General features: G+C 38.7%; 1 protein-coding gene across 2 annotated transcripts in view; it reads right to left on the minus strand.

Moving 5' to 3' along the window:
- Nucleotides 1-17,383, minus strand: part of LOC106059224 (fibroblast growth factor receptor 4-like) — a 37,083-nt gene extending 19,700 nt beyond the window's left edge. Inside the window, exons 1-2 of one of the 2 annotated variants that reach the window (XM_056006170.1) lie at nucleotides 16,303-17,383; nucleotides 7,923-8,082 (exon numbers count right to left, since the gene is read on the minus strand). In XM_056006170.1, coding sequence (XP_055862145.1) covers nucleotides 7,923-8,052 — 130 coding nt within the window. In that variant the 5' untranslated portion in view covers nucleotides 8,053-8,082; nucleotides 16,303-17,383. The remainder of the gene's footprint in view (nucleotides 1-7,922; nucleotides 8,083-16,302) is intronic. The other variant, XM_056006171.1, reaches the window with a different exon arrangement.
- Nucleotides 17,384-25,626: the final 8,243 nt, after the last annotated feature.

Below are 25,626 nucleotides of genomic sequence, written 5' to 3' on the forward strand. Positions count from 1 at the left end.
GCAAATTTGACCCATTTAAGATAAGATAAGATAAGATAAGATTATTGATCCAATCAAATGGAAATTCAATTTGACTACAACTGACAACCTCAGCGTAACTACTTTACAAAAAACATTATGGATGAAAAATTTATTATGTTCAGTTACAATTAAAATAAATTGTATATATTTTTTCTATTTGTACAAATAGCCGGAGATTGAATTGACATCTTAGAAATAAGTTGTACAAAGGAGATAATGAATAGGGGTGTTTTTTTCTGAATTTCTAAAATACACCTTGCCTTCTCCAACTTCATGAGTGAAGTTTAATTTTTAGCTTTTAATAATAATAATAATAATAATAATAATAATAAGCAAAAATTACACACCTTAATCAAAACGGTAAAATGCTTTAGTGACGATATCTGTATGTCTTTTGGCCTGGATAAGTGTGGCATCATAAGCATTAAAAAGGGCAAGGCAACGAACACCAACATTGCATTTGAAGGCATCGAGGAATTGAACTCTGCCTCTCTTTATAAATATCTTGGAATAAACCAGAATGCCAAGATAAACCATAAAAAATTAAAAGAGGACTTTCTTGGCAAATATAGGCAAAGAGTTAATAAAATCCTCAACACCAAACTGTCTGGCAGTAATCTCATCACTGCAATTAACAGCTGGGCCGTCCCTGTGCTCCTTTACACGTTCGGTGTGATCAAATGGACTGACACCGACCTACATGACATTGACAGACTCACTAGAAAATTACTAACCAAGTTTCGATGCCTACACCCCAAGTCCTCCACCATAAGGTTATACCTGCCCAGGAAGGATGGGGGTCGTGGATTGCAGAACATCTTCAAATTGTGTAAGATGCAAGTTTTAAAAATACGATCAAAACTGCTCGCCTCCAGCAACAAATTAGTTTCCTTCCTACGGAAATACGACTCCGATGCAACCCCTCTGAACCTACACAATGCTGATGTCAATATCGGTTTGGACGACGTAGGGCATGAGATTCGCCAATGGGAAGAAAAAACACTCCACGGAAAATTTCCGGCTTCATTACATGGGGACAACATCGACAAGGCTGCTTCCTTAACATGGCTCAAAGCAGGTCATCTCTACCCTGAAACAGAAGGCTTTGTTACAGCAATACAGGACAGAGTAATCAGGACAAAAAATTACGAGAAGCATATCCTGAAACTCAATGTTGTCGACAAATGCCGAAAATGTGGAAATGTGGGCGAGTCGATTGAACACATTATGGCAGGATGTCCAGCCCTATCAGAATCAGCCTACCTAGGTCGCCATAACCAAGTTGCAAAGTTAATACACCAACACCTGGCTTTGACGTACAAATTGATCGATAAGGACACTCCCCCTTATTATAAATACTCTCCGCAAGAGGTTCTCGAGTCTACTGATCATCTGCTGTACTGGGATAGGCCTATTCTGACCGACAAAACGGTAGATTTCAATCGCCCGGATCTGCTGTTCATCGATAAAAAAGAAAAAACCGCTACCATTATCGATATCGCCGTACCACTGTCTCATAATTTAAGAAAAACTGAGATAGAAAAACAAAGAAAATATGGGAACCTAGGCTTGGAGATTAAGCGTCTATGGAAATTGTCCAAAATAACAATATACCCCATTGTTATATCAACCGAGGGGATAATAACAACTGACCTCACAGACACCTTCAAGGCCCTTAACATTCCTAGGAACATCCTCGTTGCCTGTCAGAGGGCGGTACTGCTGCAGACCTGCCACATCACCAGAAAATTCCTCAGTGGAAACTGTTAAAGGGACTACGATGAATTTTGTTTCTCTTTAGCGAAACTCGACCCTGGCAGCGCCAGAGAATGACTACTCGTTCATTTCTAACATAATAATAATAATAATAATAATCTTTATTATCCGTAAGGAAATTTGTCTTACAATTTGTGCATTACACCAAACAAAAAACATTATAACTATAAGAAACCAAAGTGTACATTCACACCAGACTCACTCATAATTTACATGTGACAAAGTCTATACCAGATTGTTCTTATTTAATGATTTGATTGCCAGGGGAACAAAAGAGTGTTTGTGTCTGTTTGTCTTTGCTATCGGTGTCTTGTATCTCTTTTGTGATGGTAAAATCACAAAATCCTGACCCAAAGGGTGATTCTTTATTTCAAAACATTAAGTCGAAAAACAAAAGGAACAGACTGTTTGACGTGGAACAGCATCTCGCATCAAAAAGGAACAGACTGTTTGACGTGGAACAGCATCTCGCATCAAAAAGGAACAGACTGTTTGACGTGGAACAGCATCTCGCATCAAAAAGGAACAGACTGTTTGACGTGGAACAGCATCTCGCATCAAAAAGGAACAGACTGTTTGACGTGGAACAGCATCTCGCATCAAAAAGGAACAGACTGTTTGACGTGGAACAGCATCTCGCATCAAAAAGGAACAGACTGTTTGACGTGGAACAGCATCTCGCATCAAAAAGGAACAGACTGTTTGACGTGGAACAGCATCTCGCATCAAAAAGGAACAGACTGTTTGACGTGGAACAGCATCTCGCATCAAAAAGGAACAGACTGTTTGACGTGGAACAGCATCTCGCATCAAGATTAACAACCAGTGAACCAAATTATAGGATCTGTCATCTCAGCAACAAAGGATTATACGTTGGGGGTAGGGTTGCGAGGGGTACTTAGCGTTACCAAAGTTATAAAAGGGGTACACAGTTGTCATAAGTTTGGGAAACACTGCACTAGGGAAACCAATAATGGAAAGCCGAAGTGCTAGCCACTGAGCTATACAAGTACATATACAAACAGTTTGATAGTTTATTATTTTTTTTAGCCAACGACCTAATTCTCTACACAAGGCTTATCTCTTATAAGCTAAGGCGTGTCTCCATATGAAAATTTAATGGTACCTATGACTGAAGGATAAAATAATTGGTCATTTATGCGACTGATTCATGATTTTTTTTTTGGTACAAAGAATAATTGTGCAGTGGGAAGTGTGATAAGTAACGTGTACAAGACTCCACCCAGACAGACATTCAGACAGAGTGACTTGATACAGGCCTAAGCTTTGTTGTTTTCAAAAAAAGTTAAAAAATAATAGATTTCAACAAAAGCCCACATAGCCTTCATGATGTAGACACACACACACACCCGCACACTCACACCATACCCCCACATACCGTACGTTGACTAATTCTGTAGTATTACGGGGCACGCTGAATTGCAATGGTGGCACAGCACTGCTCCGACTTCCTTTGTTCACTGAGAAATTATGGGATAACTTACGTAAAATAGGGTGTCACTGGATCACGGATTAGCATTTCTCCCCCCCCCCCCCCCTCCTTCCAACACGGTCAGAGCCGAAACGGGCCGATGATAAGAAAAAAAAATATGAGATGTTGTTTTTACTACTCACAGATCAACAAGTGTTCGGATTCTCAAGGAGTTGGGCTTTCCATCGAACTACCGGAGAAGGAAAAAGGGGGAAAGTTGAAGGTTCTCCATTATTTTGTAACCAAACAGAGTTGTCCCCCGTTCAATCCCAAAGGTCCGTGTGCGTTTAGGAAAACAAAAAATCGGAAATGCTTAAACTCTGAACTAATCTTAACATCCCCTACGAGCACGAGGACATACACAAAAACATAAACACAACAATAGATTGGGATGCAAAGAAAAAATAAGTATTATATTCTTTTCTAACGCTGGCTCCTTCGGGTTCCTGGTCATTTCATCCCTGGTCATTTCATCCCCGGTTACTTCTTCCGTGGTTATTCGTCTTTGGTCATTTCATCCCCTGGTTATTTCATATTTGATCATTTAATCCTCTGGTAATTTCATCTTTGATCATTTCACCCCCATGGTCATTTAATCTTTGGTCATTTCAGCCCCTGGTCATATAAATCCTCTATCCATTTCATCCCTTGGTTATTTCATCCCCGGGATGAAAAGACCGGTCACCTACCTTCACTATGTCTCACTTTCATTAAGTTTTACTTTGGTTACATCTCACTTTCAATAGTCTCGTTTTCAATCATTCTCAGCTTTGTTTAAAATTTCATTTTTCACTTTTGCTAAACTTTATTTCCTTTAAAGTCTCGCAAGACTTTTTCACTATAGTTTCACTTTTTTTTTCTGAGTTTTCCTTTCGCCAAGACTCACTTTTTGTTCTTTTCATAACTGTATGACCTTTTGTTGACATGCATCATTTTTACGTCTAACCTTCCCCTTTCAAACCTTCCGTTCTATAGGGTTAAGGTCATCTGTTTCTTTGACCAGCACATCGACCAACCGCCTTTACTTTCCCAACTAAAGTCAGGTACCTATTGGAGTGGGGTGGACTCAGGGGCATCAAAATCCCAGTCTTTACCGAGATTCAAACGCACCCCAGGTTCGGAAGCCAAGCGCTTAACCACTCAGCCACTGCACCCCAACCCTTTTATGTCTAAGCTAAACGCAATATTTAGCAGAGTAGTAGAAGAGTTAGCCGTGTTGATTGAGTGGCCAGCACAGTCACTATTATTTCCACCGGTTGATGCAAGACAGGTGCAGATTTGAAATCCTGGAATCAAACCACGATTCCTATATGCCGGACGTTCATACTCTGGCGAGGAGGCCATCACACCCACAATAGTCACACACACACACACAACTCGTTTTCTCCACACAGAATGAGGTCAAGTTAAACACTTCTTTTTAACTAGCCCAGTGACTGTTATATCATGAAGTTTTGAAAAGGAATTACCATCAAAAGATTTCAACATTAAAAAAGAAAAAAAATCTGGGTCACAGAGATAAAGAAGTTTAGAATCGCTGTATTTTTTAAATGATTGAACGAGAATGGAGGGAGAGAGAGAGAGAGAGAGAGAGAATAGATGGGGAAATATTTCGTCCAAGGTAAGGGGAGGGGTGATATTGCTGGATCTGTGAACAGTACGTGTGAGAAAGTTGTCATACACAAACACACACAAAAAAAAGTGAAGGGACGAAGATGTAAACCCCCCCCCCCTTCTCCACCACACACACCTTTTCCCAATCCCGCTCCTGGCTCTCTGTAGCTCTTCTGAAAAGTGGAATTCGAAAATAATCGATGCCATTCTTACCGGGGTTACTCTATAAAGTGGGTGGGCTCCTTCGCTGTCTCATAGCTCCCATACATATTGTCAACCGTTTCTACGGCTTGAGAAAAATATTGCAATGGTTCTCACACTGTGAGATATTACTTCAATCCTACTTTTTAACCACCTTCAATTATTTGTTTCGTATCAAGCCTACTTTTTAACCACTTTCAATGATTGTTTCTTGTAGAGACTGTAATTTAAAAAACATCACCAGGTCAACATGAGATTAAAAATAATCACTCCTTAAAATTTACAAATATATTATAGATTTATTTCGAACTTTTATTTTGGGTTTAGATCCAGAATTGAGGGACCATTGAAACTAAAGAAACTTATAAAAAGAGAGGGGGGGGGGGGGCTTTTTTTCTATCATGCAGTATCACAGTCTTCTGTTCAATAACACCAGACTTGACGTTTGAACGTTAAACAAAATACAGGTTACACTCGGTAAGGGGAGAGAAAAAAAAAGGAGGGGGGGGTAGTTTTTCAGATAGGTTATAGGTACGCTGCGACCTGTTCTTTTTTTTTTTTTTTTTTTATTAATCACATCCGGTCTTTAATAATGCAGCCGTGTCTCGGCTGGTGTGGAGTGGAAATAGCTTGAAGTACTATACATTACATACAGACATGATAGCGTCTCTCGTGTCAATGGACAGGCCTTTTTGGTAACGTTTCGGAACGTGGACTAGCGTGAAAATATGTTTTGTTTTCTATTTCGTTAAAGTTTGAGTTTTGAGTTTAGGCACATCGGCACAATTTAGGCCATGTCGTTCCCGTTTTCGTTAGAGTGTGTGGCCACCATGACTACGTGTACGTCTAAGCCGCCATGATCTAGCAATAGCACTAAGCAGTATCCAGGTACCGAAGGCGGAATCTTTTTTAATATATATATATTCTACAAAAACCAGTGGCGTGGCTCGGGGGGGGGGGGGGGGGGGAGAATTTTTTGTTTACATTAAATATTACGCAAAATGCAGGGGTCCCCAAAGAGTTCAAGCCCCCCCCCCCCCGTGCCCCCAAATGATGACAAATTCCTGGCTACGCCACTGACAAAAACGTATATATCTAAGAAACGTATAGACTCGTGAATACAAGGAATATAATGTGCGCTATGAACTGGGCAAGAAACAATACTTAGCTTTTGGAATCGGCACTGGTGTATTTTAATGCTGTGGTGCCAAACAAAACGAACGGTCACGTGATGTCCATGGATAAAACACATAAAAGTACGGTCACGTGATATTGATTTGAATTAGCTCTTAAGTTGTATAGAATAGATGAGGAACCACGTGACTTAAGATATGTTTGTTTACGATTGGCGAATTGGGGCCATATACATTTTAGACAGGCCGCATCATCTCAAAATTCATTCATTCCTCTGTAGCTTTAGTATGCACTATGGGCACAAAGATGTGAGTGACCGGACCGCACAGCGTTACGGGCCGGATATGGCCCACGGTACGTAGGTTGGGCATCACTGCATGCAGCGGAATTTTTACTCTGTGGCTGGATTCTGAGGACGTGGATAATGATCTTCCAGCTTGAACGAGTACATAAAAGAACTTGGGGGGGGGAGGAGGAGAGAGATTGCTACTGAGTACTAATGTGAGCATCAGCTTCTATTTCACATGACTAAAAATGTTCCTGCTGACCTATTTGATTTCAACAATGAAAAGAAGCGACCAATAGTCTTTACCTTATATTATAGTTTACACACACATATATAGGTTATATATATATAATGAGATAGAAGAAGGGAGATTCTTAACATGGCTTATCGAGTCGGTCATAGGTGCTGCATGAAACACTTGATAGAGGCCTATAATGATTGTTGTTTGCAACGAGGTTATTGGCTATGTTAGCTCAATCGAGACAATTCGTTATAGAATGCCCAAGCACTGACCTGCAACGTCACAATCTGTGGGCAGTTTAGACCAATAGTTCGTTGCCACGTCGAACACACCTGTGACGTGGCCACGAGCTACTGTGGTCTAACCTGCCCACAGGTTGCGACGTTGCATACAAGCGTTCGGGCATTCTGTAAAATTGGTCTCGGCTCAATGCATTTGATTTAATATATGCGTTTTTATGTTGTTGTGTTTTTTTTTTTTAAAGCGGGGGGGGGGGGGGGGGGTATAACTTACCGGTATTGACGAAGACGAAAACTTAAAAGGATAAGAAATATATTTTTAAAAAGATAACAATAGATGTAACTAGGGTTTTTCTTTTAGCTGTTGTGTAATCGTCTTGTTAGAGCTATTTATGGACTCGAGCAAATGTGTGGTATGAAAATATTCAGAGATGTGGAGTGCGCAACTCCGAAGTGTGCTCCGAATTTCTTTTAGCTGTTGTGTAATCATATTGTTAGAGCTATTTATGGACTCGAGCAAATGTGTGGTATGAAAATATTCAGAGATGTGGAGTGCGCAACTCCGAAGTGTGCTCAAGATGTGTAGAATAGAAAGAGATGCTGGTTGTGCGCAACATGTGTAGTGTGTTGTAAATTTGTAGAGAGATATTGAATGTTCACACCATGTGGAGTGTGCTGAAAATGTGTAAAGAGATATTGAATGCGCACACCATGTGTAGTATGCTGAGATTGTGTAGAGATGCTGAATATGTGTCAAGTGCTGAAAACGGGTCAAAAGTGCTGACTTTGTGTAGAGATGTTGCCTATAGTCTTGCGTACACACGGCTGGGGTGTGTCTATAGTTTAATGTGTAAAGAATGTACGACGTTTGACAGTATCAATAGTTGGGGGTCAAGTCAGGAGAACAATGTATCTCACCTTTGGCCTTCAGGATGTCAACCTTATTCTTTTGTCTTTTGTCCACAGGTGCCGCCCGCGAGACTTGCGCCAAAACCACGAGCAGTAAACAACACATCATCTCACTGCTAACAGACGACAAGCGTCGCATCTTCTTCTTTTTGTATCTTTTCAATTTCTCCTGTGTGAATTCAAGGCATTAATTAAACAATATTAAATAAATAAAACTAAAGATGATGACTAGATCGATTCTATTCTCTCTTTTTGCCCACTTGCTAACGGTCCACGTTTAGAACATCCCAGCGACCTTCACCTCGTGTAAACCAAGCCCTCATCTCTAGACAGTAGAGAGCTGAAAAGAATCAGTGAAGCGTAAAAAAGGAACCAATGGGGTCAGTTCGGCAGAATCGTCCGGTTACTAGACTCCAGTACCTCGCATCCCACTCGTAGAGCGTGCAGTCCTTTGACCTAAGATGAAGTGGAGGCGTTGAGGCGGGAAGGTGAACACGGAAGACGTAGGATCGAGAACTGCGGGAACAATGCAAGCACCAGGTCATGGGCGGCCTTCAAATATCTCCCCAACATATGGACTTAATTATTCTCATCCCGTTTTTCGCGCATCGTCCTCAGCAATGAAAAATATAAGGATATGGTCAAGGCTACGATAATATTCAGATAATACCTCACCAGTGACATTCACACAAAATGATTAGTATATAAAAAAAAAAAGTACATAATAAGGTACAGACCTACACTACAAGGGAGCACTCTATTGGTATGTGTGTGTGTAAAAAAGTTTTTAATAAGTAAAGTTCCCATTTCAGACCTTGCGATCTATGGGGCAGATGATATATAGGTCATCTGCTTCTTTAGCCAATGGTTGACGAGCAGGGTGTCATGTGGACAGCACAACGACCAACCGGCTTTACTTTCCACAACTCAAGTCAGGTATCCATTAGAGCTAGGTGGACTCAGGGGCGCTCTAAAAATCCCAAATTTCAAAATCACAGTCTTCACCTAGATTCAAACCCAGGACCTCAAGTTCGGAAACCAAGAGCTTAACCACGCAGCCACCGTGTGTGTGTTAATTTGATCTTCAGGTCGATACTTCTATGGTCCACAAATCAGCCCATATAAAACTAAGAAGCTACCCATTTACACTTTCAATGGCTAATATTTAATATTTAAATTTAGTTTTTAAAAAAATATTTTTAAGAACACCTGGCCTCCACAATAGATGGACTCCCAGTTGTTTTTTTCTTTAAAACTGCACAATATTAATGTTTACCCCATGTGATAACCCGCCATCGTAGTGACCACTGGTCTGAGCACAAGCGAGGCATCTCATTAATGCCACAAATCTGACAGTAACAGGATAATCCTACACGGACGCGAGAGGATAAAATGTGGATTAGCTTTACTAGTCCAACAGTGGTCGAGAAAAATTTAGTCCTTACTGATTGTTGACATCTATGGCGATCTCCGGGTGGTCAACATGGTCCAGCTATTTGCAAAGAAGTATTTCATACAAGGCGCACTACCTATGACGCAATACAAAATCGTCATCAACCACTAGACATTGTGATGCTTGAGTTTGTTCCTATTGTGCACGGGCCAGGTGACAGCTACTCAATCTGCCAGGGCATCGTCCTCAAATCCGTTACAAAGTTTACCCCCAGAAGCTTCTCGATTTCTTTTATTTAAAAAAATAAGTCATTCGATGTTTATCAACCGTGTTGTTGATATATCTCATGAAAAGAGAGCTACTGAAGGGTGCCATTGTGGATTAAGAGGGCTACCAGGAATACTTTAGTTGTACACCAAGCTAAGAGATATGAACAGCTGTATCACATGATCTCGTTGTTCTTCTTCTTCGTCTTTTATAAATCTCAATTCACCCAACGCGGGAGAAAGGGGGGGGGGGTGTCAAACAAGGAGAAAGAGAGGTGAGAGGAAGGGAATGAAACCTGAGACATAACTCCCCCCCCCCAGTGGTCTAACTCGAGACCGACTGACTTACACAATAACCCCCCCCCCAACCCAACCTCTATTTTACAACAAAACCTAGGTTCCCCTTCACTAAGTCAGTTTAAATACCCACAACAATCGTCAGGATTGGTGCAATTCAAAAAATAACATCAACGCTAACGGTCGAGCAACGTAAGCCCCCCCGCCCCTTCTCCCCCCAAGTCAGGTAGCTGGTTAGTGTTAATTATACTTGTAAGAACAGCTGGGGGGGGGGGTGCAGAATGGGGGAGGGAGGGTTGGGACCCGGACGCTGGATACACGTAATGAAACAAACAAACAAAAAAGTTTATGAGACCAAAAAAAAAAAGAGTATACGGGCCAGGAACTCTGGCGATCAGCTGTTGTCAATTCGTTGACACGGTATATGCGTGTACTGTTTGTTAGACTGCACTCGGTAACACGCCATCCGTTCACACTTTCATCTTAATTAAAAGAGGCAGGGGTGATAATAAAACGTGAAGCCATTGACTTTCCAAAAGTTTTAATCTGCGGAAACAGAAGGAAATGATGTTTGATCTTAAAAGAGAGGCCCGAGGAGGAACGCAACAAGTCATAATTCAATATAGGAAATAGTTTCGTTGTAGCACTATTAATTTATTTCTTCTTTTTTTTTTTCTATCTTTAACTTGAAAAGGAACACAGACAAAAAGAGGATTCATGTTTGGTCTCTTCTACCAACTCATCTGCCAAGGACGAGAGATGTAAAATTATAAAGTTAAAAAAAACAAATTTCTCGAATCCAAAATAAAGCCGTGTTTTTGTGGCTAAAACCAGCTGCTTTCACACAGCTGTTAAGAGGACAAACTGTGTACCGTATCCCACAAATGTCCAAAGTGTGGGCCACTTCTTCTTCTTTGTAATTGTCCAAAGAGTTGAGTCAAAGACTCTTGGAACTCTAGACCAATGGAAGCTCACCTTCCAACAGCTTATCTGAACAGCTTATCTGAACAAACTGTTCTGTCTACACGAACGGAAGAATGTTAAACTAGGCCTAAAATGATGGTATGAAAAAAAGCGCTTTTGCTTCGGATGTTCCTTGTCATTACGTCCTAGCCCACACCGAGACGGGGAATGGAAGAGGGCAAGGTTCGAACCCAAGATCATCAGGGCCAACAATTCGAAGCATATAACTCGCGGTAGGCAGCCATGCTATTGACATTATCTTCCTCACTACGCTAACTACGCCTTGGAATACAATGGCTACATCCCTCTAATGTAGAGGAACAGAAATAAAGAGCAATGGGTTAATGCAATGCATATTTTTTTCATTAGTAAAACATAAATGATCAAGGGTCCGAGATAGAAGGCCCACGGTTAGCATCTCAGCTGACTACGAGTAGCGCTAACAGGTTGTCAACGCCGCAGATCACGTGGTAACATACGTCAACCATCGATTATATTTTATTTACACATGCATATCAGTAAGCACTGAATGCATAATTAATAGGTTAAAGTTTATGCATCAAACACAAACACACGTACAAAAGACTCTTTTGTTTTATACAAAATAATACAGTTTCTTTAAAAGGTGGTCAATCGTTCGATCTGCAAAGATCGCGGGTTCAAGTCCTAGTGAAGCGAGACCAATCGTAATATAAAGGCCTCAAGACTGACTTGCGACGTCGCAACCTGTGGACAATGGAGACCAATTGCTCGTTGCCACGCCGTACAGGCCTGTGACGTGGCAACGAACTTTTGGTCTCCACTGCCCACAGGTTGCGACGTAGCAGCTTAGTAATTATGCCTTCTATGTCGATTGGTCTCGGATGATATCACAAGGATTAGAAATCGTGTATACGGCAGTGTTTCCCAAACTTTTGATCTATGTATACCCCTTTTATAATTTTTGTAATATAGAGTACCCCTCACCCCCCCCCCCCCAACCATACTTTAATTTATTAACAGAATATAATAAATGGATATTTAAAAAAAAAAAATCAGCATAGTTAATGAGGTGCAAAGCGTACCCCCTCTAAAGTCTTCCCGTACCCCACTTTGGGAAACACTTATGTATGGACTAATAATAATGAGTTTATTCAACTGAGGCCCCCCCCCCCTTTTTTTCAAATTTTATGTAACTTTAAAAACAAAATACCTGGAGGCCCGTAGATAGTGAAGTTTGACAGGGAGGTCACATGACACCCTTACCAAGAAACAAATCTACTTACGACACTGCAGGACGCTAAGTTTCAAAGGGAACTTAATTACCGCGTTTAATAGTTGTCATTAACTAGTTTATTTTTAACTTGCCAACGAGAAATGCAAAAGACTCTTATTTCCCAAATTACTGTGTAAATAGTAAGTCTCTCCCACACACACACAGCAACAAGGTCGAGTCACACAGTATAATTAACACAATCTTGGATTCCTTTTAAGTTAAGACTTGCATATATTTCCTTTCATAAGTTGCGTGTATTTTATGCATGGGAAACCCATCGATTTTAGTGTTTGTTAACTAAACACGTGCAATGATGTCAGTGTTAATGATCGTACGTTGGAGATAACGTGATTACTAGATGATCTTATTGATCTAGATCTAATTGTCAGCAAACACGGAGGTCCCAGGGATATAAGAGACCTGTTTCGTCACACCACCGATGCAGCTCCACAAATATAGACGGGTCCTGTTCATTCAATCAGACTGTCTTCTTTAAAAAAAAAAAACACTGCCGGACAATTTAAACACTAAAAGTTCAAGGGAAAAAGAGAGAGAGAGAGAGAGAGAGAACTAGGGAGGTGGAGGGGGGGGGGACAAGAGAATATGTTATCTTCCGTATTTCTTCCACTCCACAGGACTGTCAATGGTCTTCAATTGTCCTTCACCGTGTCCAGGTTTATCTGAGCCTCCCTGCCAAACTTCCCTATCTATGGGCCTACTCCTCCTCATCCCTAGTCTTCTCTTTCGGAATACCTTTACTCCCCCTCCTCCTCTATTACACACACACACACACACACACACACACATACACTCCCGATCCAGTCTCCATCAAGCATTCAGATAAAGGAGGATTTTTTTTTTAAGCTGGAAAGGATGGAAGAAGGGAGGGGGGGGGAATATGAGAAGAGGGGAATATAATAATTGAAAATTTCAAGAGGCGGCCTAAAAAATAAGCCAAACTATTTTTTTTAAAGCAACTTTGGTCTAATCAAGAGTCTGGAGAGTGGCGTTATAGACCGAGACAGAAAGTAGGCAATACAGATCCGATATATATTTAGAATGTGTTGTTTAAATATTGACATAGTTTACATGTTTGCCCTGGGTACCATTTTGTTTGTGGCTTATTTTATTTTACATGTCCAGATGAAAACTACAAGATAAGAAATAAATTATCTGCGTGTTTAAAGATTGTGCTAACTTCAAATTCCCAGCATTTTGGCGAGATTGCATTTCATTGGTAATAGTCACATCCCCTAATGAACTCCTAATAAAAGGTAAAATTGTAAAGGGCTCTTTTGTCCAGCAAGAAAACACACACGCAAAGAAATAGTCTCCGGTTGTTGTAAAGTGGCTGTTGGGGGAAAATTCGAGAATTTACTAAAAACTTTGAATTTAAGGATAGTGATCATTAGGACAGACACAAGGTTAATATAATAATAATAAAAATAATAATAATCTTTATTATCCGTAAGGAAATTTGTCTTACAATTAGTGCATTACACCAAACAAAAAAACATTATAACTATAAAAAAAACAAAATGTACATTCACACCAGACTCACTCATAATTTACATGTGACAAAGTTTACACCAGATTGTTCTTATTTAATGATTTGATTGCCAGGGGAACAAAAGAGTGTTTGTGTCTGTTTGTCTTAGCTATCTTGTCTTGTATCTCTTTTGTGATGGTAAAATCACAAAATCCTGACACAAAGGGTGATTCTTTATTCCGAGGATCTTGTTAGCTTTTTTATATTCAAAGTTTTTTAATATTTAATATTTAAATTCAAAGTTTTTAGTAAATTCGCGAATTTTCCCCCAACCAGCCACTTTACAACAACCGGAGACTATTTCTTTGCGTGTGTGTTTTCTTGCTGGACAAAAGAGCCCTTTACAATTTCAGCTTTTATTAGGAGTTCATTAGGGGATGTGACTATTCCCAATGAAATGCAATCTCGCCAAAATGCATGACTAAATGCATGACGCGTGGACGTAATCATCTTCTTTTTTGAAGTAAGGTCTGTATTATATAAGATAAGATAACATATTTCACAGGTCCCTAAGATGACACCTATTTCACTGGTCACTAAGATGACACCTATTTCACTGGTCACTAAGATGACCACCTATTTCACAGGTCAATTAGATGACCATGTATTTCACAGGTCACAAACAATGAGAAAATAATGAGATAGTTACAATGCATACATTTTTAAGGAATAGTAGGTATAAGTGTATGGCCATAACAACACACCAAAGTGAGCCATAATATGGCAATAACAACACACCAAAGTGAGCCATATAATGGCAATAACAACACACCAAAGTGAGCCATACTAAGGCCATAACAATACGCCGAAGTAAGCAATAATATGGCCATGGTAACATACCAAAATGAGCCATAATATGGCCATAACAACACATTAAACGAGCCACAATATGGCCATGACACTAAAGAAATCTTTAATAAGACCAAGACATCGCTAATGTAAACTATACCAGCATAGATTCGTTGTGGCGATGAAAACATATCAAAGCAAAGTGACTTAAGCCAGAATATAGGGGAAATGATAATTCTCATCCGACCAATCAAAAGCCGTGATACATGCACGTGTTAGTAAGAAAAAAACTTAAACTAATCGTCAATATAGCTATTTGTTTTCGCCTTGATCATGTTGGGCCGTGGTTAACGGTTAACTAAATCACGCCCTATGAACCTAAGCCAGACAGCTGTTGACTATAAGGAAAATGATTTACAACCCTTGACTGTAAAGCTAAAAGCTAGTAGGCATGGATCTACAAATCTGAGCAAGTGGAATAACAACGCGGTCCTTGTATGAATAAAAGTAAAAAATTGTTCCGATTTCAAAGTATACACAAAACATTTGTTTTAAAAGCCTTCTCAAACACCTGAATGAAACTTTTTTTTCTATTCATGTATGAAAAACGTTGACTCTTTGGTCCCGTTATACAAGTTTGAGAATCAATTTAAATGTCTAGTGACAATCTAGACCTATCTCGTAAATAGTGAGCAACTTTCTGGTTGCTGACATAGAGGTGACAGTGTCAACTAGATAGGCCCTGTCCACAATAAACTTTTATAGGCACACATTTAGATGTAAGGTTTCCGTCATTTCAGTTATTCCTTACAAGTGATGTTGTCTTTAGTGCTTATGTTTAATAAAGGTAAAATTCCGATCCAGATCTAGATCGTCTAGCTCTCTCGTCAAACGCCTCTTTCGGAGAACATCACTATAGAAGGCAATATGTGACATGTAGTTTATACATTTTTATGCAGCCATCGAACTTGGATTTCTAACGTTAAAACAAACGCCACAGAAAGAACCAAAGCTTTTGATAAAGCTAGACTTAAAAGAATATGTCCATATAAAGATCAAAAGTTCATAAGAAATCAAGGATTATACAGAACTAAGATATTTAAAGCACGTGGAAATTTGATATATAGCTCTAGATCTATAGGCCTATTTAGGCCTGTAAGGACTCAAAATCTTTAAGAAATAGGTCAACATCTTGATGACATAGTTATGCCGCACAAGACTTCCAAGAAAATTAATCCTATAATCTATGTATCTCTGTAACACACGTATGCCTGCAGCGCAAAGTCATTTAATGCCACATAGAACTAGATCTAGGACTAAGTAGGCCAAGGCCCTACTATTCTAGATCTATAGATCAAAATAGATTTGACATTTCTACAAATAAAAACTATATCTAGAGTCTACACGATACTTGTAAACTAAGATCTAAATCAGCTTATCTACCTAAAGAATACGATTTTAGATATACTCTATAGGGATAGGCCTAGGCCTAAAGTTAAAGCCTCGAGTCTAGAGAATTCTATATAATCTAGATCTAGATCAATAATCTATGTTTATAGATCGACATCTTAAGTCTACTCCAGATAGTCTCTAGAATAGATCTAGATCTAGATTGAAAGTAAATCAAAATTAGTAAATATTTATATCTAAAGTCTATATTTAGGCTATAGATTAATAGATGTAGATTATATAGGTCTAGATTACTCTAGATAGTCTCTAAGTCTTTCTAAGAATACTAAGATTATAATAGATCTGTAGATTAATATACTAGATAAGATCTAAAAATCTTAATCTAATATATTGAAAAGATAAAATTTAAAGAAGATATAGAGCACAAATCTGGAAATCTTAATTCTAGATATCTATTAAAGACTTACCAAACTGTTGTTTATAAAGAAACGAGGTTTCGGGTATCTGTGTTTAGAAATAGTCTGAAGTTATGCCGGGTACCAAGTCACCAAACCTTATCATCATTAGGCCAGACCTTGTTGCATGCAGGAATGTCTTTGCTTTGAAACGTTTTGTTTAGAGACTAAGGCTGCAGTTCACAGAGTCGACCTTTTTATCACATACACACACGCTATCCCCAGCAGACGAAGTCTACACGAAGCCAAACAAGCGTAAAGTTTTAATTTTAGAACAGTTACAGACGTTGTTTTTTTTAAACTATTATTATTGTCAATTATAGTAAACGGTGACAGTTTATTATTATAGCAGCGTGTTTGTAACATGGAGCGTTCCTTCACTTTAGTTTACGCATCTGTCCATAGTTCGTCCTCTCGCGCTGGGGCTCGTTACTCCTTCGATTCTTCCACCACGAGTGGGGCCCGTTTTGTTTGCCCAACTTTTTACGCGGTGATGGAAACTCCAAACAAAACACTGGCCGTTTATTGACTGCTTCCTGCGGGAGAAGAGGAAAAAGTCCAGTGTCAACCGGACAGCTTGTCTTGTCGCCTGCCTCGGATTCTTCTCCCTCGCAGTTTCGCGTCTTTGCCCGTGCTGGCGGTGAGGGAAGGGGCGAGCAAGAGAAGGTGGGAGATCTCAGGACTAAAAAAAAAGAGTACTTCTCTGGTTTTCTTCAATAGCAATGAGTCTAAACTGAACGAGCCCTTCAAGCTGTCTCCACGGGCCTGATCTGAAACAATGCAGTAATCAAACACAGCAGACGAAACGACTTTGCACTAGACCCAAAAACTTTTCGATTCACTCCTAACACCTTAAACAACACACAATTTCCCAAACTGACCAATGCTCCAACAGCTTTTCTTCCCCCCCTTCTGGTGCTTCTATCGACTAGGTGTAATTTCTCAAAGAGGCACGACTTCCTGAATACGTTTTTAAAAAAAAAAATACCAAACGACAAATAACTTAGATCTACAATCTATAATATCACACAAGTTACTTGGCCTAATAATAACGTTTAAATGCCCTCGATCGGGCTCTTCTAGTTGTGATAAAACACCAGACAAAACGCACGTGGTCTTTAAATAGGCTACAAACAGTTGGAATGACGAGGCTAGTGGGAGGGGAGGGGGGGGGGGAGAAGGCCATGTATTAACGTTACTCAAACAAAAGGTGAAATTGTCTGGAAGAAAAAAAAAACGTTAGTACGCAGCGCCCTGAATTCTTTCACGTCGTAATTATCAGCAGTGTTACTTTTTTTTTTTTTGGTTGGAGGTGGGGGGGGGGGAGGGAGGCATCTTCAATATTTACCACATATAGGGTCTCTTTTATAAGGAAAACTATCCTCAGACCCTCACTCTCCACCTAAAGTGTTGCCCCGCTAAAGTTATGGTAATTGTTGGGAGAATCGAAATGACATATTTGTATCCGCTTTATTGCGATATATATTTGTGCGCATGCGCGCGCGTGTGTGTTAAGAAATATGTTAATGTAACCAGAGGCGTGGCTAGGGTTGGTGACACCCGGTGCGCACCCCTCGCGCGCCACTGTATTTAACAAAGCATTGGTCTATTGGTGTTTTTAGTTAGTTAGCGTAAATGTGAATAAAAAAAATAGAGAGACTTACATAACAATTTTGAATTATACAATTTTTTAATTTACACAAATGTGTTGTCAATGTTGTTGTTTTTTAAGTAAATTGGTACAATCACTTTTTGCCCTCTGACCTAAGCTCTCTTCCTTCTGTCAGAGACAGTTTGGAAAATGCAACAAGCTGGAATGTAACAATTATTTATTTTAACAAAGCTTATATCAGCTCAACCTGTCTCTTTGTCTGGCTCTCGTCATTTCTACCACACCCATTCTCGGATCAAATTGACACTTTACAAAATAATTCATTGGCAGAGCCAGGGTATGAGTCAATAAAAGATAAATTAACCAATTAGTCAATTAATTACTGGTAATTAATTATTTTGTTTTAAATCAACAAGGGATAGATTTCATTAAAGTAGGTTGTGACTTTATTTTTCACATGCCATAAATGTAATTATTTCATACACTAATAATATGTATAGTCAATACTCTAAATATTTTTCCTGATGTTCAAACGAACAATTGTTCTATTCAATTTCAATATTTAGGCCTATTTCAATAGCTTCATTTTGTCTACATGTAACTAATGTTTAAAAAAAAAACAATGTAGACTGTACAGCGGTAATTATTTAAAATTGGGATTCATTCCTTCCATGTCAAACAAGCGGTTGCCTAAGTACCAAATACACTGAAGGATCATTTGAGACAATGCCACGCGGACTAAATAGATACAGATTTGAAAAACTTTCGAACATTCAAAGATAAAGTTCAGAATAGACCCACAAAATCTTTCTTCGACAGCACATAGAGAAGTTGATGGTTTGTGAGCGTCTGACAATATCCCTTTACTTATAACAAAATACGGAAAACACTAAAGGCAAAGCATTGATTTTAACTGCCGTTTTACATAAAGCTACATCTGATAGTATTAAAAGAATTTCTTTCAGCAACCAGTTCAAGGTCACATCGGTGGAATGAGTTACAAAATTAAAAGCTTCTTATGTAATTCATTGCAAACGATCTATATAGGCCTCACAGTTTGGGATCAGCGGCCTCAGAGGCTCTCACAGGGTGTAGCGCTGTTTGCTACAAACTACCTAATGGTCGCCGTCTCCTTATTTTTCCGCAGGGTTGACCCACGAAAACTTTCCCATGTTTGGGTATAGTTGCAAGGCAGCAGGGTTTTTAATTCACTTTTTCCTTCTGCTAGGTGGGCACAGCAAGCCAAGGTTCGAAGCTTACTGGTTTAGGCGCCAGTTACCCGCCTTCGCCCCATCTCCTGTTAATAAAGAGTTCGGCAGATTCAATATTTGAGCCACATGTGAAAGACCAAGAAATGCACGAGAAACTGCTCTTTGCAAATCTCTTTACAATGATACTTAAAGGAAAAAATAATTCATTAATATTTAATGTTTGAAAGACTATTTTAGAGAACAATAAATTCCTATATGAAACGTAATATCTGGATGATACACCTACAAAGAAACAATAACAACTGTTGATTAGCTTATAAATACAATTAGAAATAGATAAACAACAAGGCCGATATACAAAATACACACAGGCTTTATTCAACCATAGTAGGTAACGAACAGCAACACACACTTCCTAATACGCTAAGGGAACTTGCTCTCACACAACATTACATCATATATCAACACAAACATTTCCAGTGTGTTTGTTGTTGATTCCAGCAATACATATTCATTGTTATTTTAATTGTTTTAAATTTAAATGTTATCTATAAAAAAAAAAAAGGATAGATCTATATAACGTACTATGTAGTTTTAAATAAATGACTTTTTTAAATCTTCAACTCACTACAGTTACAAATTTGTTTAAAAAAAATGTTTTGATGAATTTGCGAAATTTGTGCAAGTTAAGCAAGGGGTCTACCGAAATCCAGAAAGCATGGCAATGGATCTACAAGACAAAAAAGTTTGGGAACCACTGCCGTAAATGGACGTCGCCTTAACGTGGTAGACCACTACACATATCTAGGAAGCATAGTATGGGGGACGAACGTATGCCAAAAGCAGACAGAAAGCTGGAGGTCACTCACAAAGGCCGCGGAATGCACATTTGAGACCAAAAGGAAATCCGCTTCCGAGGACAGAAGCAGACGGCGAAAATCGACCATAGGCGGACAATGGTTAGGCCTATGCTTGCCTTGGTTGTGGTGAAATATGTAAGTTACAGCTGGGGCTGCGTATCGATGGGAAATATTGCATTCGAGATTCGAGATCCTCATGAATCTTCGGACTCGATGACACGCCTTATTATTATTATATTGGCGTTGAAAAGTAGATCTATAAATAGAAGTATATTCAATATTGTATAGACAGTAGATCTACTGAGTCTGATCTAGACTAGCTATAGAATTATTCTAGATACAGACTCTATATAAAATAATCTAGATAGTAGATGTATGCCTATCCTAATTAATAGACTTTAGTCAGGTAGAGCTAGATCTAGACTAGTGACAATCTAGTCTCAAGATAGAATCTAGATTTCTAAACTACATTCGATCTGAAATGTAGATCCAGATATAGAGTCTACTTAATGACAATGTCAGTGATTCCGAAGATTAATGATGAGTGCAGTGTTTACTATGTATTTTAATGTTTTACGAATCACATGTGCCTATGTGGTGATATGACGACGCCTACATTAAACGCAGAACCGTGAATGACGTGAACTGTATAGGCCTACATATACGCAGAATCTATTGCGACTTGAATTTTATCAAAACGCTCTAAAGTTGTTGTTGTTGTTTTTTTCTGTTAATAACTTTAATTACCTTACCAACTAGATATGAAATCATAAGAATCTACATTTCTACATCTTTTCTATATCATTTTATATTCATGGGAAACAACCTTAAGAATTGTTTACTAACTCAAGTATTTGTTGAGAGTAATGCCCCTTGTTCAGACTGAACATAACTTTGCATTATATCACTTTCGTTGACTTTTGACTCATCGTCCCATCAGTGGGTTGAGCATTGAACTCACTGGGTGCACACACACAAAAAAAGTTTGATTTTTATGAATAAAAGACTAGATACCGGAGTTTCCTTCAGAGAACAGTATCAGTAAAAAAGAAAAAGAGGCAGGCAGAAAAAGCGATGGGGAGACAACATAAAAGAATGGACGGTCCTGACGCTGAAAAAGCTTCTACCCAAGGCATAAGACAGAGAGAAATGGAGAAGGACGGTCGACAAATCCTGTGTGGAGCCCCAACAGACTAAGGGATATGTGAATGGTGAAGATACCGAAACAAAACAACTACACAACGAAAGAGGAAGACACTGGTACATTGTCAAAATAAACGCATCAAGATCTATTCGGTATATTTTCCACAGATTTGTAAAGCCCTTGTCTCCTGAGAACTACGCAGTTTTACCAACTAAAGAGACAACTAAGATGTCCTTGTTTTCTAAATACACTTTTAAAAGTATTATAGACGATAGGCCTGTCTACTTCGAGACAATATTTTTTTACCTTATTTGGAGAGACATTTTGTCTCTTAGTTTCTGTTCTTTTAAGACACCAAAAATAATTTAAAAAAAAATTATTATAAAAAAACATCTAAATCTTCCAGACCTACGTCTACCCCCCGACCCCCCCCCCTCAGAATTCCTTGACGTGGGCATAAATAGGTCAGGGTAACTATAAACTCAGCTGATGCTCGCCGTTACGTGTCAGCAGCCACTCTGAAAATAACGGTTCGAAATATAACGGTTAAATTTACTGGTCCGCAACGGTCGACATCTAATAGCTCCCCGAAATTAGAATAAGAGATGTCACGCAGTTCTTCATTTTAACCCCCATCTCCTTTTCTGGGTGGGGGTCGAACGTCTACACTAAATCCACGCGTTATTTAAAAAAAAAAAGAAAATTTTGAAATGTTTGTTTCTGTTCAGCCAATCAGATGCCTAGAACACTTGAAATGATACGTTTTTCATCCAATCAAAATCAATTATGTGTACGCTCGTAGTACAACTCATAGTAAAATGTGTAGAGAGTGTGTGTGTTTTTGTGTACAAGTGTGTGGAGGATATTAGGTTGCTGGAGTCTGGGGGGAGCGAGATAACGGGCAGAGGGGCGACCTGACATATTTTTTTTTGTTACAAAAAAAAAATGTACAAAGATACAATACGTAAATGAGGTCAAAAAGCGGATATTACAGTCCTCAAGATTGGAGCAGACGCATGTCGTAAATAAGCCAGCAAAGAAAGTACACCCTAGATAGCGCAAACTGGGCGACTGTTATCAATAAGAAGATAATGATTGTTTAATTTGAAATGCTTACTGTGTTTACCAGAACACTGACCCCCCCCCCTTTTCTCCCTTTTATTCTTGTATAAAGTTATAGTTTGGTGCCCTAGTTGGCATCTAGGAATAAATAAGAAAAAATGGTCAAAATATCCTTTTTTTTCTATAGTGGTTTTTGTTATTCTTTTTTTAGAAGCCTATCGGTTGAGGCTTGGAGATTGTTTTGTTTTGGAGATTGTTTTGTTTTGGCTTGGAGATTGTTTTGTTTTGGCTTGGAGATTGTTTTGTTTTGGCTTGGAGATTGTTTTGATTTGTTTTACATGATTCGTGTGTTCCTTCTGAATTGAAGACTATTACACCTTAGCCCGCAGGGCAACTGGGAGATAGTGTTCAAACTTGGGACCATCAAGACGATAGCACAAAGCGTATACCACACGACCAGACTATTGTTCTCTATAGCTCTAATTTTGGTGTTGACAGCAAGGCTTTTGACCATGGCTTTTGGAAGAGTGGGTTTGAGCACTGGAAGTACTTACTCACGACTTGAAAACCGCTTGGCTTGTTAACTAAGGTCCCTCGAGTGAAGAAATACAGACTTGTCTTATTCCTCCCGCCTAATAGTTACCTGATATTTTAAGGAAGGAAAGTTATGAAACGTGAAGAGAGTTAATTTTGGACAAAATAACGGTTTCAATTAGGGCACATCACGGTGTCAATTAGGGCACATCACGGTGTCAATGAGGGCACATCACGGTGTCAATGGACCTCATTAACGAAAACGAACGGTCACTTGATAACATTGATAAAACAACGGAAAAAATATGTCACGTGATAACCATTGTTGATTAAAATTATATCGTAATTTGTATAGAAGAGATAGAGAAACACGTGGCTCAGTGTTGTTTGTTTACGATTGGTGAATGAGGTCCATTAGGACACATCACATATATATATTACTTCCAAACATAAACAAGTTTTTCGGTGTAGAATATTGTAAATAAAATCGATGTATCCTCCTTCAAAGTAAAAAAAAAATTCTACTTGCATTTTAAAGAAGCAATAATTTTACTCATGAATCAATGACTGGTATATAGCTTTAGCTCAACTCATTGTATACATACAAAATTCTTAGTCTTGATGAACTCCTTTAAGAAGGGCAGAAACATTGTATCAGTCTTCTGATTCTTTTAGATCCACTAACAATTTAGATCAACAGCCACATAGTTATAGATGTCTAAAACTTCAGACCCCTCCCTCCCCCAGTAACAAAATAGTAATAAATTTCTACATCTCCCCCCCCCAGTAGCCGTTAAGTAAGAATATCTAACTTTCCCAAATGGAAGTTTTAAAAACAAAAAGGGTTTTCCGTTGCACCTATTTTTATCCCGCTACAGAAGAAAGTAAAAGAATCGGATTTTCGGTTGAACTCTTCGTCTCTACACAAAACTTATTCATGTACCGGTTTTTCCTTTTGTGGCTGCCAAAATTTTATTTTAAAGATGTTGCGTCAAAAAAAAAAAAAAGATTTGGCTTTGTAGTTGGCTTACTTGATTTAATGCTTTGGTCTCCAAGTGGAGACTCTGTTCTGGGCAATTCCCCTCCGCTGGGTCCATGTCCATTCTTTCGTCTATGCCTCTCGGTCAACTGATCTTCTCCATGTTTTCCATGTTTTCTTTTGGTCTTCCAGCCTCTCTCTTCCCCTTTGGGTTCCAGTCTGTTTTGCATTGCTTTCTCTTGTTATTTGCAATGTATTTGCGTTTTCTGATTTCTGGCTCTGTGTTTGCTGGGTTTCTTTTTCTCAAAGACTATCGTTTGAAATTTTGTTCGGCCATCTAACATCAGTTCACTTTTACAAAGCTTATACCAGCATTTTTGTCTGTCTGGTAGACATTTTATAGGCGTTATTTCTCCTACCAGGGCCGGCCTTTAGGGAATCCGATTGGTGGGGGCCTCGCACAAGACAAAAAAAAAAAAAATAAAGAAAATAATTGCGAAACTTGGATCAAATCTCAAACATAGAAGAACTCTCTGACTCGTCTACTAGCCTCGCTCTTAGTCTCACTTTGATACAAGATACCATAAGGAACGCTACGGGAATCACGCGATATGACTTTAGTTCATTTAATTAAAGATGCAGGAATGTTTTCATTCATTGCTATTTTTTTGTTGGTCTTTTTATTTTTCTATTTCATTTAGGGGCCACCTAATTCACTTCGCCTAGGGCCTCCAACTACCTCAGGCCGGCCCTGCTCCCACTTTCAATTCTCGGATAAAGTTTAATCTTTGCACAATTATTTATTGTCCTTGACAAAACATGAATCAATTTTTTTTTTAAAGTTAATTAATTAATATTTTTTTGTTTCAAATAGAACTAAAAAAATTATCTTACAGTATTGAAAGATATTGATATTTCTTTTTAAAGTATTTTTTACAAAGCTTATATCAACTCACTCTGTCTGTCTGGTTAAAAGTGTGTACACGTTATTTCTCCCACACCCATTCTCGGATCAAACTGAAGCCTCGTACAATTATTTATTGTCATAGACAAGACATGAAGCAATAAAAAAGCACCAATTAGACAATTAGTTACTGGTTATTCATTATATTGTTTAATAGCAACAATGGAAACTAATACTTCAGTAGTCACAGATATGGCTAAATTTGTTGTGTTAAGTCCCCTTAAATAATTGTAAACGTTATTTCTCCCTCACGCATTCTCCTATCAGTTGATACTTTAAAAAACTATTTATTGTACATAGCAAAAAAAAAAAAAAAGAATCAATAAACAAAAATACTTAATTAGTCAATTAATTTTTGGTAATTATTTATTTTATTTGATATCGAATAAGGGAAATAACTTGTACATTATTGAAAGATTATTTAAGCTTTTTTTTTTTCCTTTAGTATGTTTATATTTTGCTTGTTTATTTTTACTAGTAAGGACTATAGACTTCTAATGATAAGTTCATTTAGTAACAAGGAACAGAAACTTGTGTTCTTCCTTGTATCAATTTAGACCTTCTGTTCACATGTTTCTGTTTTTTTTTTTTTGAGGAATTTTAGTTATGAAAAAAAAAAGAACAAAAATCTGATAAATTTCATTTGAAGAAAACAAAAAAGGGGGGGGGGAGTTGTCCTCCCGGTCCCTTAAGTCGCAGCCACCCGTCGACAGCCAAATCTGGGCGTCAAACTGTCACAGTGCCTGGCCTTGAAGGTCAGGGCGATGGAAGGCACGTAGCCCCACTGCCTAGTCCCACTGCCTGGGGTTAGCAAGGTCAATGTGTCACGCTTGGTTGTAAGTTGAGATGCAAAAAGGATTTACAGTAACTACGGAACAGTTTAGGTACAGTGACGTAACTTGACATAACATCGAAACTTGGGTGTGAGAGGGGGAGGGTATCTTGACTATATCTTAGGGCATCGCGCAGG

The sequence above is a fragment of the Biomphalaria glabrata genome, chromosome 12, assembly GCF_947242115.1.
Source record: "Biomphalaria glabrata chromosome 12, xgBioGlab47.1, whole genome shotgun sequence".
NCBI lineage: Eukaryota > Metazoa > Mollusca > Gastropoda > Planorbidae > Biomphalaria > Biomphalaria glabrata.